Below are 18,074 nucleotides of genomic sequence, written 5' to 3'. Positions count from 1 at the left end.
TGTAATGCGTGACTCATTTGTCCTCGTCTCAGTAGCTGTGACCTGGGCTAAGCCCGTTCTGGAGCAGAGCCCTACACACACACTGACACACACTGATAAACACACTGACACACACACTGACACACACTGATAAACACACTGACACACACACTGACACACACACTGATACACACACTGACACACACTGACACACACTGATAAACACACTGACACACACACTGACACACACTGACACACACACTGACACACACACTGACAAACACACTGATAAACACACTGACACACACACTGACACACACACTGACAAACACACTGACAAACACACTGACACACACTGACACACACACTGACACACACACTGACAAACACACTGACACACACACACTGACACACACACTGACACACACATACTGACAAACACACTGACAAACACACTGACACACACTGACACACACACTGACAAACACACTGACACACACTGACACACACACTGACACACACACTGACAAACACACTGACACACACTGACACACACACTGACACACACTGACACACACACTGACACACACACTGACACACACTCTGACACACACACTGACACACACACTGACAAACACACTGATAAACACACTGACAAACACACTGACACACACACACTGACAAACACACTGACACACACACTGACACACACACTGACACACACTCTGACACACACACTGACACACACTCTGACACACACTGACACACACACTGACACACACACACTGACAAACACACTGACACACACACTGACAAACACACTGACACACACTGACACACACACTGACAAACACACTGACACACACTGACACACACACTGACACACACACTGGCAAACACACTGACACACACTGACACACACACTGACACACACTGACACACACACTGACAAACACACTGATAAACACACTGACACACACACTGACACACACTGACACACACACTGACAAACACACTGACAAACACACTGACAGACACTGACACACACACTGACACACACACTGACAAACACACTGACACACACACTGACACACACACTGACACACACACTGACAAACACACTGACAAACACACTGACACACACTGACACACACACTGACAAACACACTGACACACACTGACACACACACTGACAGACACACTGACAAACACACTGACACACACTGACACACACACTGACACACACTGACACACACACTGACACACACACTGACACACACTCTGACACACACACTGACACACACACACTGACAAACACACTGACACACACACTGACAAACACACTGACACACACTCTGACACACACACTGACACACACTCTGACACACACTGACACACACACTGACACACACACACTGACAAACACACTGACACACACACTGACAAACACACTGACACACACTCTGACACATACACTGACACACACACTGACACACACTCTGACACACACACTGACACACACACACTGACACACACTGACACACACACTGACAAACACACACTGACACACACTCTGACACACACTGACACACACACACTGACACACACACTGACACACACACTGACACACACTGACACACACACACTGACACACACACTGACACACACTCTGACACACACACTGACAAACACACTGATAAACACACGGACACACACTGACACACACACTGACACACACACTGACACACACTCTGACACACACTGACACACACTGACACACACTGACACACACTGACACACACACTGACACACACTCTGACACACACTCTGACAAACACACTGACACACACACTGACACACACACTGACAAACACACTGACACACACTGACACACACACTGACACACACTGACACACACACTGACAAACACACTGATAAACACACTGACACACACACTGACACACACACTGACACACACACTGACACACACTGACACACACACTGACACACACTGACACACACACTGACAAACACACTGATAAACACACTGACACACACAATGACACACACACTGACAAACACACTGACAAACACACTGACACACACTGACACACACACTGACACACACACTGACAAACACACTGACACACACACTGACACACACACTGACACACACACTGACAAACACACTGACAAACACACTGACACACACACTGACACACACACTGACACACACACTGACACACACTGACACACACACTGACAGACACACTGACAAACACACTGACACACACTGACACACACACTGACACACACTGACACACACACTGACACACACTCTGACACACACACTGACACACACACTGACAAACACACTGATAAACACACTGACAAACACACTGACACACACACACTGACAAACACACTGACACACACACTGACAAACACACTGACACACACTCTGACACACACACTGACACACACTCTGACACACACTGACACACACACTGACACACACACACTGACAAACACACTGACACACACACTGACAAACACACTGACACACACTCTGACACACACACTGACACACACACTGACACACACTCTGACACACACACTGACACACACACACTGACACACACTGACACACACACTGACAAACACACACTGACACACACTCTGACACACACTGACACACACACACTGACACACACACTGACACACACACTGACACACACTGACACACACACACTGACACACACACTGACACACACTCTGACACACACTGACACACACACTGACACACACACTGACACACACTGACACACACGCTGACAAACCACACTGATAAACACACGGACACACACTGACACACACACTGACACACACACTGACACACACTCTGACACACACTGACACACACTGACACACACTGACACACACACTGACACACACTCTGACACACACTGACACACACTGACACACACTGACACACACACTGACACACACACTGACACACACACTGACACACACTCTGACACACACTGACACACACTGACACACACTGACACACACACTGACACACACACTGACACACACTCTGACACACACTGACACACACTGACACACACTGACACACACACTGACACACACACTGACACACACACTGACACACACACTGACAGCACAAATCACTGCAGTTACTCCTGGACTGGTCAACACTCCAATGAGACACTCACAGAGTAGGACATACACAGGAAACACTAACCACATTTCTGCAAGGACCAATAGACACAAAACACACACAGAATTTCCATTCAACTGACCCTGACCAGATGTTGAAATGAAGCACATTTTAATGTAGTGTAACTGGATCATTGAGATTGACCACACCGTTGGCAACATTTCACGTATTTAGCTTTGAGTCTGACTATATTATTAGCGCAATGACAGAACTGACTACACAGTAGCCTACATGTGCAGTGTAGTGGTTGACAGCATTATCTTTCTCTCTGTAGCCGTCTCCCACCTGCATGGCTATACCAGCAGTCTTAAATGCATTGATTGACTTGAACACTGTTCTCTCGCTCTCTCTCTTGGTGAGCTCAGCTGCATTGCTATAGCTACCAGCAGATGGTAAATCCTCTGTCCATTAACCCGTGGTCACCTTGGGCTCACCTCAAAATATGCAGTATGCCCCCCCTCCAACACAGCTCTCTCTCTCAATCCATCTCATCTACTTCCTCCCCTCCTCTCTCTCTCCACCACTTTCTGACCTCCCCCCGTTCTTCTCCCTCTGCCCCAATGCTGCTATTCTCTCTCTCTCTCTTTACCTTTTCCTTCATCTCTTATTGCCTTCCTCCCCATCCCACCCTATCCCATCCCTGTCTCTCAATCTTAATCAGATGCGATTGGCTGCTGGGTCTGTGAATAGTGATCGGCAGAACACACATCATTTCAGACATTTTACTGAGACTCCACTTCTATGGGAGAAAAGGCACCAGAGAGGGAGTGAACAGAGAAAATGAAATGAAAAGAGAAAGTGACATGCCAAAGAATAATGATTTAAGGTAAGAGGGTAACCCAATCCACATAGTGCCCTATCTAAATGGCCTTGTCTGTAACCTTACTTCTCTGATTTTATTTTATTTATTTATTTATTTCACCTTTATTTACATACAATCAATGATGCAGTAGAAAAAAATAAGACTATATACAATGTGAGCAAATGATGTGAGATAACGGAGGTAAAGGCAAAAAAATGCCATGGTGGCAAAGTAAATAAAGTATGGCAAGAAAAACACTGGAATGGTAGATTTGTAGTTTGAAGAAAGTTAAAAGTTAAAATATAAATAATATGGTGCAAAGGAGCAAAATAAATAAAATAAATAAATACAGTAGGGGAAGAGGTAGTAGTTTGGGCTAAATTAAAGATGGGCTATGTACAGGTGCAGAGATCTGTGAGCTGCTCTGACAGCTGGTGCTTAAAGCTAGTGAGGGAGATAAGTGTTTCCAGTTTTAGAGATTTTTGTAGTTCGTTCCAGTCATTGGCAGCAGAGAACTGGAAGGAGAGACGACCAAAGGAGGAGTTGGCTTTAGGGGTGACCAGAGAGATATACCTGCTGGAGCGCGTGCTACAGGTGGGTGCTGCTATGGTGACCAGTGAGCGGAGATAAGGGGGGACTTTACCTAGCAGGGTCTTGTAGATGACCTGGATCATCAAACACAGACCTCTGGATTGCTGTCCTAAACATGCTGCCGTCTTTTGGTGGCAGGTCATTCAATGTTATGGCACTAAGACTGTAGAACTCTCCACCAAAAGGTATTATGACTATAGAAATAACCTCTTTTAAATCCAAGATAATACAAAAATGCCTCTTTGTTCTCTGTCCTATCTTGGCCTCTTAATCTGTTGTGATGTCTTGTGGTTTTATCTGGTTCTCTCTTCTTCAGCATTTATTTGACCTTTGTCTGTTTCACTCTTAATGCGTCAGTATGCTTGTTCTGCTACTACCTTTTGTAGTGTTTTTACTTCAAACGTTTTAAGATGTGCTGTGTTTGTTGTTCACTCTATCGTGAGAGGTGTCCTTGGGTTTGGTTAAGGTGGTCCATAAATAAGACAAACAGCCAGTTAACATTATTATCATAGTCTGTCTCAGTGGGGTGCAGCTGGGCAAATTATGGAGGTGCTCACTCAATGGAACACCGCCCTGCACCATCATCATCACAATGCCCTCAGTAGAACACTGCCCTGCAACATCATCATCACAATGCCTTCAGTAGAACACCGCCCTGCACCATCATCATCACAATGCCCTTAGTAGAACACTACCCTGCACCATCATCATCACAATGCCCTCAGTAGAACACTGCCCTGCACCATCATCATCACAATGCCCTCAGTAGAACACTGCCCTGCACCATCATCATCACAATGCCTTCAGTAGAACACCGCCCTGCACCATCATCATCACAATGCCTTCAGTAGAACACTGCCCTGCAACATCATCATCACAATGCCTTCAGTAGAACACTGCCCTGCAACATCATCATCACAATGCCCTCAGTAGAACACTGCCCTGCACCATCATCATCACAATGCCTTCAGTAGAACACTGCCCTGCACCATCATCATCACAATGCCTCCAGTCAATGACTGAATAAACCTACACACACTGTTTTCTCTGTGCAGAATTGTATTTTAAAAAATACTTACAAATCACATACACACTTCTAAATCCCACACAGTTTTTCCAAACTTTCCCAAACTCACATTCTTCCCCACACACAGAGTGAGCACTTGTCAAAGTTCCCAGTGAGCTCTGAGGCATTATTTAAACCTGACCACTGAGGTGCAGAACATCTATCATTAAAGCCCGGTGAAGACTGAAGTGAACTATGTATTCTCCCTCACATCCTCTATGCCTCTCTCTCTCTGTACTGCTGAACTAGCCTCCAGAGGAACACTAATAGATCATCATGTGAATGAATATCAGGCCAGTGAGGTGATATCACAGGAACACCTTGTGCCTTGGTAGTTATTGTGTGTCTTTTAAGAATGAACTTCTGATGGCGCTGTAATTATAGTTTAAGACTGGAAGAGAGATAACGAGAGAACATCTCATCCTAGGAGCTGACTGAATAAATCTGCCTTATATATGCATGTACTCATTTCCAATGACAACTATAATAATTCATAAGTGTGTGTGTGCTGTGTGTGTGTGTGTTTGTGTGTGTGTGTGTACACTGTGTGTGTGTACACTGTGTGTGCATGTGCACTGGGTGTGTATGTGTGTGTGTGTGTGTGTGTGTGCGCACTGTGTGTGCGCACTGTGTGTGCACACTGTGTGTGTGCACTGTGTGTGTGCACTGTGTGTGTGTGTGTGCACTGTGTGTGTGCACTGTGTGTGTACACTGTGTGTGTGTACACTGTGTGTGCATGTGCACTGGGTGTGTATGTGTGTGTGTGTGTGTGTGTGTGTGTGTGTGTGTGTGTGTGTGTGTGTGTGTGTGCGCACTGTGTGTGCGCACTGTGTGTGTGTGTGCACTGTGTGTGTGTGCACTGTGTGTGTGTGCACTGTGTGTGTGTACTGTGTGTGTGTACTGTGTGTGTGCACTGTGTGTGTGCACTGTGTGTGTGCGCACTGTGTGTGTGTGTGCACTGTGTGTGTATGTGTGTGCACTGTGTGTGTGAGCTGTGTGTGTGTGTGTGTGTGTGTGTGTGTGTGTGTGTGCACTGTGTGTGTGAGCTGTGTGTGTGTGTGCACTGTGTGTGTGAGCTGTGTGAGTGTTTCTCTTATAAGGTTACCATTCCTCCTCTGAAGAAGTCATCAGCATTAGATGTCTGTGACTTTAGCTAGTTAGCTTTGTGTGTTGCATGCTTGTATTTGTGTTTGTGTTTGTATATGTGTGTTGCCTGCATGTGGATGTTTGCGTGTGTGTGCCCCCTGCGTAGGTCGAAATAGCTGCGTTTGGCTGGAGGGTAAGCTAAGCTGCAGTAAAGTATGATTTCATTCCCAGTCTTTCACAGTGGCAGAATGCGACACAGAGAGAGAATTATCTTTCCCCTGCACAAAAACATTAGCACTGTGGTTCTGTGACAAGCTATTGCGTATAGAATACTTTCCTGAGCAGCATTTTGGCTGCAGAGCAACTGAGGACTAAATAGCAATCCATCTCTGTAACTGATGCGTTGTGCAATTTATTGCCCTAATAATAATTGTAATCATCTATCTCCCGAATGGCTGTCTGCGCAGAGTAAGTCACTTCACAATGGACAGGACAAATCCAGCAGATGCAGTGGATAAGGGATCTGTAGTCCGTCCATAATTGTCTCATGCTATGCTATCATCTCAGCCCTCCCCTCCGTTCTCTCTGGCAGCAGTTAAACAGCCTTTTCTCAGGAGCTTGTGGTAATCCAGTACAGTAGATAGCTAGCTCGTCTCACAGCCGGCTGTGCAGCAGCCCCATTTACATGAAGATGTGGGCAGACTGGCATCATCATGTGCTCAGCTTAATGCTAAAATAATCCACAGTGAGTGAGTGAGTGAGTGAGTGAGTGAGTGAGTGAGTGAGTGAGTGAGTGAATGAGTGAGTGAGTGTAGCATTGGGCTCGATGCAGTGGTTTATGGGGACTCTGCGACATTGTCGTTTATCAGGTTTTCATTGGGGGAGGTGGTGGGGAGACACATCAGTAGCCTCTGGTTCCCCTGATCGGAGTGAGATAGAGACAGAGATAGAGACAGAGAGAGAGACAGAGATAGAGACAGAGATAGAGACAGAGATAGAGACAGAGATAGAGACAGAGAGAGAGACAGAGAGAGAGACAGAGAGAGAGACAGAGATAGAGACAGAGATAGAGACAGAGATAGAGACAGAGAGAGAGACAGAGAGAGAGACAGAGAGAGAGAGACAGAGATAGAGACAGAGATAGAGACAGAGAGAGAGATAGAGAGACAGAGAGAGAGAGATAGAGAGACAGAGATAGAGATAGAGAGACAGAGATAGAGAGACAGAGATAGAGACATAGATAGAGACAGAGAGAGAGACAGAGAGAGAGAGACAGAGATAGAGACAGAGATAGAGACAGAGAGAGAGATAGAGAGACAGAGATAGAGATAGAGAGACAGAGATAGAGAGACAGAGATAGAGAGACAGAGATAGAGACAGAGATAGAGACAGAGAGAGAGACAGAGATAGAGACAGAGACAGAGATAGAGATAGAGATAGAGAGACAGAGAGAGAGACAGAGATAGAGACAGAGATAGAGACAGAGAGAGAGACAGAGATAGAGACAGATATAGAGACAGAGAGAGAGACAGAGATAGAGACAGAGAGAGAGACAGATATAGAGACAGATATAGAGACAGAGATAGAGACAGAGAGAGAGACAGAGAGAGAGACAGAGATAGAGACAGAGATAGAGACAGAGATAGAGACAGAGAGAGAGACAGAGAGAGAGACAGAGAGAGAGAGACAGAGATAGAGACAGAGATAGAGACAGAGAGAGAGATAGAGAGACAGAGAGAGAGAGATAGAGAGACAGAGATAGAGATAGAGAGACAGAGATAGAGAGACAGAGATAGAGAGACAGAGATAGAGACAGAGATAGAGACAGAGAGAGAGACAGAGAGAGAGAGACAGAGATAGAGACAGAGATAGAGACAGAGAGAGAGATAGAGAGACAGAGATAGAGATAGAGAGACAGAGATAGAGAGACAGAGATAGAGAGACAGAGATAGAGACAGAGATAGAGACAGAGAGAGAGACAGAGATAGAGATAGAGATAGAGAGACAGAGAGAGAGACAGAGATAGAGACAGAGATAGAGACAGAGAGAGAGACAGAGATAGAGACAGATATAGAGACAGAGAGAGAGACAGAGATAGAGACAGAGAGAGAGACAGATATAGAGACAGATATAGAGACAGAGATAGAGACAGAGATAGAGACAGAGAGAGAGACAGAGATAGAGACAGAGATAGAGACAGAGATAGGCAGGGAATACTGAGAAGCTCCACTACATCACTGACTTTGACATTACATCTGAATTGGGTAAATTAATTGCCAATTTCAGCAGTTTTAGTCACAGCTGTGTATGTGCATGGGGGTGTGGAGTCTGGGGGGAAGAAGTCCTCACAAGGATAATAAAACAAGGACAATTCGGACAAGTGGGGACATTTCACCATTCCCCACAAGGAAAAAAGGTATTTTAGGATTAGGGGTTTGGTTTATCATTAGGGTTACAGATGTTTAGTCCTCACAAGGATAGTAAAACAAACGTGTGTGTGTGTGTGTGTGCGTGTGTGTGTGTGTGTGTGTGTGTGTGTGTGTGTGTGTGTGTGTGTGTGTGTGTGTGTGTGTGTGTGTGTGTGTGTGGTCTAACGTTTGCTATCCTTTTGGGTTCCAAAAGCCCTAACAAGGATAGTAAAACAAAATAATAGTGGGCATTTCACTGGTCCCCAAAAGTAAAAATGCTATTTTATGCTTAGGTTGACAACTAGCATTAGGGTTAGGGGTTAGGATTAGGTTTAGTTTTAAAGTTAGGTTAAGGGTTAGAGTTAGGGGTTAGGTTTAGTTTTAGAGTTAGGTTAAGGGTTAGGGTTAGGAGTTAGGGTTAAGGGTTAGGATTAGGGTAAGGAGTTAGGGTTAGGTTTAGACTTAGGTTAAGGGTTATGGTCAGGAGTTAGGGTTAGGATTAGGGTTAGGAGTTAGGGTTAGGTTTAGTTTTAGAGTTAGGTTAAGGGTTAGGGTTAGGAGTTAGGGTTAGGTTTAGTTTTAGAGTTAGGTTAAGGGTTAGGGTTAGGAGTTAGGGTTAGGATTAGGAGTTAGTTATAGAGTTAGGTTAAGGGTTAGGGCTAGGGTTAGGTTTAGAGTTAGGGGTTAGGAAAAATAAGATTTTGAATGGGAATGCATTTTATGGTCCTCACTTGAACAGTAAAACCAACGTGTGTGTATATGTGTGTGTTCATGAGTGTCTGTGAGCCATGTGCTCTTGCTAGACTGTCGGGGGATACTGGGAATTCATGGAGGTCAGACATTGTGTCAAGATCAAATGAGATACAGTACATCTACATAACCATTACACTAAAGTAGTAAGGCTGCACTCCTATAATCCATGTTTTATTTGTATATCATTTCTGTATGTAAAAAAAATCATAATTTACAGTATATTTTAACATCTCTATGAAGCATTCCAAGGCCATCTGTCAGTCTGTCACTGTGAGTAGTTGTGTCAAGTGTCTGTCATCTGTGAATCAGCACAGTGGATATTAAGAATTATCCCCCTAGAATCACTGTCTGTGCCAGCACCAACATTTTATAAGCATTATCAAAATCTGTCTTCAGCCTTCAGACCAAGACATCCCGAAAATTGGTCTTCTCATGAAAACGTCTGTATCGTCCAAATATGACCCCACCATCGAAAGGTGAGACTCTCATGAACACGAACAGCACCAGTCAAACGTTTGGACACATTTACTCATTCAAGGGTTTTTCTTAATTTTCACTATTTTCTACATTGTAGAATTGTAGTGAAGACATCAACACGATGAAATAACACATATGGAATCATGTAGTAATCAAAAAAGTGTTAAAGAAATCAAAGTATATTTTAGATTCTTCAAAGTGGCCACCCTTTGCCTTGATGACAGCTTTGCACACTCTTGGCATTCTCCTACCCAGCTTCACCTGGAATGCTTTTCCAACAGTCTTGAAGGAGTTCCCACATATGCTGAGCACTTGTTGGCTACTTTTCCTTCACTCTGCGGTCCAACTCATCCCAAACCATCTCAATTGGGTTGAGGTCGGGTGATTGGGGAGGCCAGGTCACAGCACTCCATCACTCTCCTTCTTGGTCAAATAGCCCTTACACAGCCTGGAGGTGTGTTGGGTCATTGTTCTGTTGAAAAACAAATTTTTTATTTTTATTTTTTTATTTCACCTTTATTTAACCAGGTAGGCAAGTTGAGAACAAGTTCTCATTTACAATTGCGACCTGGCCAAGATAAAGCAAAGCAGTTCGACAACATACAACAACACAGAGTTACACATGGAGTAAACAACATACAGTCAATAATACAGTAGAAAAAAAATAAAAAAATAAAAAATAAGACTATATACAATGTGAGCAAATGATGTGAGATAAGGGAGGTAAAAGCAAAAAAATGCCATGGTGGCAAAGTAAATAAAGTATAGCAAGAAAAACACTGGAATGGTAGATTTGTAGTTTGAAGAAAGTTCAAAGTTCAAATATAAATAATATGGTGCAAAGGAGCAAAATAAATAAAATAAATAAATACAGTAGGGGAAGAGGTAGTAGTTTGGGCTAGAGTATAGATGGGCTATGTACAGGTGCAGTGATCTGTGAGCTGCTCTGACAGCTGGTGCTTAAAGCTAGTGAGGGAGATAAGTGTTTCCAATTTCAGAGATTTTTGTAGTTCGTTCCAGTCGTTGGCAGCAGAGAACTGGAAGGAGAGACGACCAAAGGAGGAGTTGGCTTTAGGGGTGACCAGAGAGATATACCTGCTGGAGCGCGTGCTACAGGTGGGTGCTGCTATGGTGACCAGTGAGCGGAGGTAAGGGGGGACTTTACCTAGCAGGGTCTTGTAGATGACCTGGAGCCAATGTGTTTGGCGACGATTATGAAGTGAAGGCCAGCCAACGAGAGCATACAGATCGCAGTGGTGGGTTGTATATGGGGCTTTGGTGACAAAACGGATGGCACTGTGATAGACTGCATCCAGCTTGTTGAGTAGGGTATTGGAGGCTATTTTGTAAATGACATCGCCGAAGTCGAGGATTGGTAGGATGGTCAGTTTTACGAGGGTATGTTTGGCAGCATGGTAGTCCCACTAAGAGCAAACCAGATGGGATGGCTTATCGCTGCAGAATGCTGTGGTATCCATGCCCGTTAAATGTGCCTTAAATTCTAAATAAATCACAGACAGTGTCACCAGTAAGGCACCATCACACCTCCTCCATGCTTCACGTGGGAACCAAACATGCGGAGATCATCTGTTCATCTTCATCTGATCATCTCACATTTGGACTCATCAGACCAAAGGACAGATTTCCACCGGTCTAATATCCACTGCTCGTGTTTCTTGTTCCAAGCAAGTCTCTTATTCTTATTGGTCTCCTTTAGTAGTGGTTTCGTTGCAGCAATTTGACCACGAAGGCCTGATTCAAGCAGTCTCCTCTGAACAGTTGATGTTGAGATGTGTCTGTTACTTGAACTCTGTGAAGCATTTATTTGGGCTGCAATTTGTGAGGCTGGTAACTCCAATGAACTTATCCTCTGCAGCAGAGATAACTCTGGATAACTCTGAGAGCCAATTTCATCATGGCGCTTGATGGTTTTTGCGACTGCACTTGCCTGACCTTCATGTCCTAAAGTAATGATGGACTGTCGTTTCTCTTTGCTTATTTGAGCTGTTCTTGCCATAATATGGACTTGGTCTTTTACCAAATAGAGTTGTCTTCTGTTAGGCACCCTACCTTCTCACAACACAACTGATTGGCTTAAGAAGGAATGAAATTCCATGAGTTAACTTTTAAGAAGGCATACCTGTTACCTCATGAAGCTGGTTGAGAGAATGCCAAGAGTGTGAAAAGCTGTCATCAAGGCAAAGGGTGGCTACTTTGAAGCATCTCAAATATAAAATATATTTTGATTTGTTTAACACTTTTTTGGTTACTACATGATTCCATATGTTATTTCATAGTTTTGATGTTTTCACTATTATTCTACAATGTAGAAAATAGTGAAAAATAAGAAAAACCCTTGAATGAGTAGGTGTGTCCAAACTTTTGACTGGCACTGTAAATGTTGATTGTTTTGCTCTACGACACTGACAAGCTTCACGGGACTCGTCTGAAGTCGGTACCGCCGATCGGTCAACTTCTGTCTGTAGAGTCTGAATGGTTTGGGCTACAACCTAACATGATCAGAAGGTGAGACTCTCATGAAGATGTACATGTCAATTGTTTTGCTCTACAACCCCCACAAGCATCATGGGACTCGTCTGAAGGTAACCCGGTACCAGTTTAAAAATTAATAGAATTATGGAAGAACAGTGCATTTGGGAAGTATTCAGACTCCTTGACCTTTTCCACATTTTGTTACGTTGCAGCCTTATTTTAAAATTGATTAAATAAAAAATGTTCTCATCAATCTGCACACAATACCCCATAATAACAAAGTGAAAACAGGTTTTTTGAAATTTCTGCTAATTTATTAAAAATAAAAACAGAAATACCTTATTTACATGAGTATTTAGACCCTTTGCTATGAGACTCAAATTGAGCTCAGGTGCATCCTGTTTCCATTGATCATACTTGAGAAGTTTCTACAACTTGATTGGAGTCCACCTGTGGTAAATTCGATTGATTGGACATGATTTGGAAAGACACACACCTGTCTATATATGGTCCCACAGTTGACAGTGCATGTCAGAGCAAAAACCAAACCATGAGGTAGAAGGAATTGTCCGTAGAGCTCTGAGACAGGATTGAGGGAAGGGTCGAGGCACAGATCTGGGGAAGGGTACCCAAACATACCTGCAGTATTGAAACTCCCCAAGAACAAAGTGGCCTCCAGCATTCTTAATAGAAGAAGTTTGGAAGCACCAAAACCTTTCCTAGAGCTGGCCGCCTGGCCAAACTGAACAATCGGGGGAGAAGGACCTTAATCAGGGAGGCTACCAAGAACCCAATGGTCACTCTGACAGAGCTCCAGAGTTCCTCTGTGGAGATTGGAGAACCTTCCAGAAGGACAACCATCTCTGCAGTGATCCACCAATCAGGCCTTTACAGTAGAGTGGCCAGATGGAAGCCATTCCTCAGTAAAAGGCACATGACAGCCCGCTTGGAGTTTGCCAAAAGGCACCTAAAGACTCTCAGACCATGAGAAACAAGATTATCTGGTCTGATGAAACCTAGATTTAACTCTTTGGCCTGAGTGCCAAGCATCACGTCTGGAGGAAACCTGTAACCATGCCTACTGTGAGGCATGATGGTGGCAGAATCATGGTGTGGGGATGTTTTTCAGTGGCAGGGACTAGACAGGATCGAGGGAAAGATGAACAGAGCAAAGTACAGAGAGATCCTTGATGAAAACCTGCTCCAGGGCGCTCAGGACCTCAGACTGGGGTGGAGGTTCCCCTTCCAACAGGACAATGACCCTCAGCAAACAGCCAAGACAATGCAGGAGTGGCTTCGGGACAAGTTTTTGAATGTCCTTGAGCGGCCCAGCCAGAGCCTGGACTTGAACCTGACCGAACATCTCTGGAGAGACCTGAAAGTATCTGTGCAGCGACTCTCCCCATCCAACCTGACAAAGTTTTAGAGGATATGCAGAGAAGAATGGGAGAAATTTCTCAAATAAAGGTGTACCAAGCTTGTACCCAAGAATACTCGAGGCTGTAATCGCTGCCAAATGTGCTTTAACAAAGTACTGAGTAAAGGCTCTGAATACTTATGTAAATGAGATATTTCTGGTATTTTTTTTTAATACATTTGCAAGATATTCAAAAACCCTGTTTTTTCTTTATCATTATCATGATTGTGTGTAGATTGATGAGGATTTGTTTTTTTTTACTCCATTTTAGAATAAGGCTGTAACATAACAAAATGTGTAAAAAGTCAAGGGGTCTGAATACTTTCCGAATGCACTGTACTTCAGTGCCAAAATAAAAGGTGTAAAATGCAGTATATTTTATATCGCTCAGATAGGCCTATAGGGCAAACACCAAAACATACTTTCTTTTGAAACATTTTTGATCTTGACAATGTCTTTTGATACATCTCTTTTCCAGGTATGAATATGTTTTTTAATGCATTTCTAGTTGCTAATAGCAGTAAGGCCAAATTCAATGATTCATCAAATATTGTTTTTATATATTTTTGGGATAATTACAGGTGTCCTTAAATGCATCCTTGGTATGACTTTCTTAAAACAATTCCATATGTTAGTTTCGTAGAAACCCAGCCCCTGGTCCTTAGACTGTAGCGCAGGGATCATCAACTAGATCCAGCCGTGGGCCGATTTTTTATTGAGAGGATGGTCAGGGGGCCAGAACATAATTACAAATAATTTGTAGACTCTAAAATGACCACAAGAAGCCCAAACAGATATAATATTTGACTAAACCGTAATCATTTCAAACCTTGCTTACCTTTGTACAGTATATGATCACGTATATCTCTCTAATATGCATGGCAATACTTTGGAACAGATATCCATAATTAAAATTACTCCGAGCTGATTTGCTGGTGTTTTTACAGTCTTTTATGTCCCCCTCACCCAAAAACCTGTGGGCCAAATAAAATCAGCTGTGGGCCAAATTCGTCCTTCGGGGGGACACTTCTCTAGGGAGTTTAACATGATCACGTATTCAGTGTCAGCTCAGCTGTTGTTTACAGACGAAAAGTAAAAGTGTCCATTTGTCAAATGAAAGTGTAAATTGTCAAGTCACCTTTGTTGTGTTACAGTGCAACAATACTGTATCTTGAACAGACGGTCATTGTCTTCATCAACTTATCAACTCATTATTCCATTATAACATGATGATGTTCGTGGGGTCGGGAGAAAGTAGAGGTGGAGGAAGAAGAAAAGATATCCATCTGCATGTCAACCTAGTCAGACTTTCTCTCTGTTTCATAGTCTCACTCACTCCATCTCTCTATTCTCTCCCTCGATCGCATTCTTTCTCCTTCTCTATCTCCATGTCTCCTCCACCTCTCTCCTAACCCCTGTACAATCCAATAAGCTATTACGCTACCATTGATCTTCTCCTCAGCCAAACATTTGCATTTGGGGGAGAAAAGCAATAAGGAGAGGGAATAGGGGAGGATCGAGAGGACAGGACTGTCTTAAAGGAGAGAAGGAGAGAGGGGTGGATATTTATAGAGTTTGGCAGGGATTTAACACTTTAGTGACTTTCAGACCATGCCAGATCGATGCTCTCTCTCGACTTCGTCACTGGAGAAGGCGGAGTGTGTGTGTCAGTGGAGGCTGGTGAGAGGAGCTATAGAAGGATGGGCTCATTGTAATGCCTGGATTGGAATAAATGGAACGTAGTCAAACATGTGGTTTCCATATGGTTGATGTGGTTGATACCGTTCTATTGATTCCATTCTAGCCATTACAATGAGCCCATCCTCCTATAGCTCCTCCCACCAGCCTCCTCTGGTGTGTGTGTCTGTGTGTGTCTGGGTGTGTTCACTGACCTGATGCCAAAGTAAATCACTCAAGACTGGATTGGAGGTTGTGCTGCTGTCCAGCCACTGTCTGCTTGGCTAAGATCGCATCTGTTCAGGCAGATGCAGGATATCATGTGTCTATATGCTTCTAGGACGTGTTTCTGCACTAGTACTGTATGGGTGTAGTATGTTTTTATGCGTGTATAGTGTGTAATGTTACATGTATATGTAATTCGTCTTTTGAGTAAATGTATGTTCATGATATGGTAGCACATGGTTTGATTAAGATCACTTTATTCATCAAAGGACATTTGACTTCCACATTATCCCAACGCTGCCAAAAGACCCATACACATACAGGATGGGGAGGTTGGATCAGTGGGCTGCCACAGAGCACATGGAGCAGTTGTTGTGGGGGGATAAGGGCCTTGCTCAAGAGAACAATGGCAGGTTGCCAGCTCACTTCCCACCAGATTTCTCTCGCCAGACCCGGGATTCAAACTGGCAACCCTCCAGTTGCTGGCTTGTCTCTCTAACCACTAGGTTAGCTGCCGTTGACCTATAGATATTAATTCCATGTAACCTAAACCGGTTGTTAACCAATGCATGCAGAGACAGAACTGTGCAGAAGCAGGAGAAATGAGTTAGAGAAATGAGAAAATAGTTTCTAACAGAGTTTTTAACAGGAGTTTTTAGTTTCTTAATAGCAGAAGTCATTTCATCCAACACTTATTTGATCATGTAATTCCTCCTTACATCGCCCCCTCTTTCTTCCTCATCTCTTTCTGTCCTACATTTTCATTTCTGTCATTCAGCCACTTCCCACTGTGAGAATTATGGTGTTTACGGTAAGTGTGCAGTTACAGGTGGTTTTGAAACGAGTCCTGACTGAAGTCGGTTTAGGAGAGGTGATTATGACCATCATGTGAGCTGCAGGATTCCTGACGTGTTATAAGGATATTTAAACCCTCAGCCACCCCCCCCCCCCAACAACACTACCTCCCTCTTCCACCCCCCACCCCCCACCCCTCCAATGCTTATGTCTCTTTCTCTCTCTCTCTTTGAAATAGATAATAAACAAAAGTGAAATAAACAATCAAAAATGAACAGTAAACGTTATACTCACAAAAGTTTCAAAGGAATAAATACATTTCAAATGTCATATTATGGCCATGCACAGTGTTATAATGATGTGCAAATAGTTAAAGTACAAAAGGTAAAATAAGTATTTACAATGGTGTTTGTTCTTCACTGGTTGCCCTTGTCTAGTGGCAACAGGTCACAAATCTTGCTCCTGTGATGGCACACTGTGGTATTTCACACACTAGATATGGGAGTTTATCAAAATTGGATTTGTTTTTTAATTCTTTGTGGGTCTGTGTAATCTGAGAGAAATATGTGTCTCTAACATGGTCATACATTTGGCAGGAGGATAGGATGTGCAGCTCAGTTTCCACCTCATTTGTGGGCAGTGTGCACAAAGCCTGTCTTCTCTTGAGAGCCTGGTCTGCCTACAGCGGCCTCTCTCAATAGCAAGGCTATGCTCACTGAGTCTGTACATAGCTTTCCTTAATTTTGGGTCAGTCACAGTGGTCAGGTATTCTGCCACTGTGTACTCTCTGTTTAGGGCCAAATACTATTCCAGTTTGCTCTGTTGTTTTGTTCATTCTTTCCAATGTGTCAAGCAAGTATCTTTTTTTCCCCTCATGATTTGGTTGGGTCTAATTGTGTTGACAACTAGTTTAGGGTACTCTCTCGCTCTCTCTGTCTCCCTCTCCCTCTCATTCTCTTTATCTTTCTTTCGTTGTTGTTCAGGAGATCTTTCTCTCTGTTTTCCTCCATCACTACAGAGACTTGGAGGCATGTCAGGACCAGCAGCCACACACCGATGAG

At 43.6% G+C, this 18,074-nt stretch overlaps 1 protein-coding gene across 2 annotated transcripts in view; it reads left to right on the top strand.

The window, feature by feature from the left end:
* Nucleotides 1-18,074, top strand: part of LOC115150581 (zinc finger protein 385A) — a 57,664-nt gene that overhangs the window by 3,702 nt on the left and 35,888 nt on the right. The window contains exon 1 of one of the 2 annotated variants that reach the window (XM_029694022.1): nt 10,325-10,405. The exons of the other annotated variant lie outside the window; for it this stretch is intronic. Within the exon in view, the coding sequence (XP_029549882.1) occupies nt 10,387-10,405 (19 nt within the window). The 5' untranslated portion in view covers nt 10,325-10,386. Of the gene's footprint in view, nt 1-10,324; nt 10,406-18,074 lie in introns of those variants that run through there. 2 annotated transcript variants of the gene reach the window in all.

This window comes from Salmo trutta, chromosome 16, assembly GCF_901001165.1.
Source record: "Salmo trutta chromosome 16, fSalTru1.1, whole genome shotgun sequence".
Taxonomy (NCBI): domain Eukaryota; kingdom Metazoa; phylum Chordata; class Actinopteri; order Salmoniformes; family Salmonidae; genus Salmo; species Salmo trutta.
This window is presented reverse-complemented; position numbering and strand designations above follow the sequence as displayed.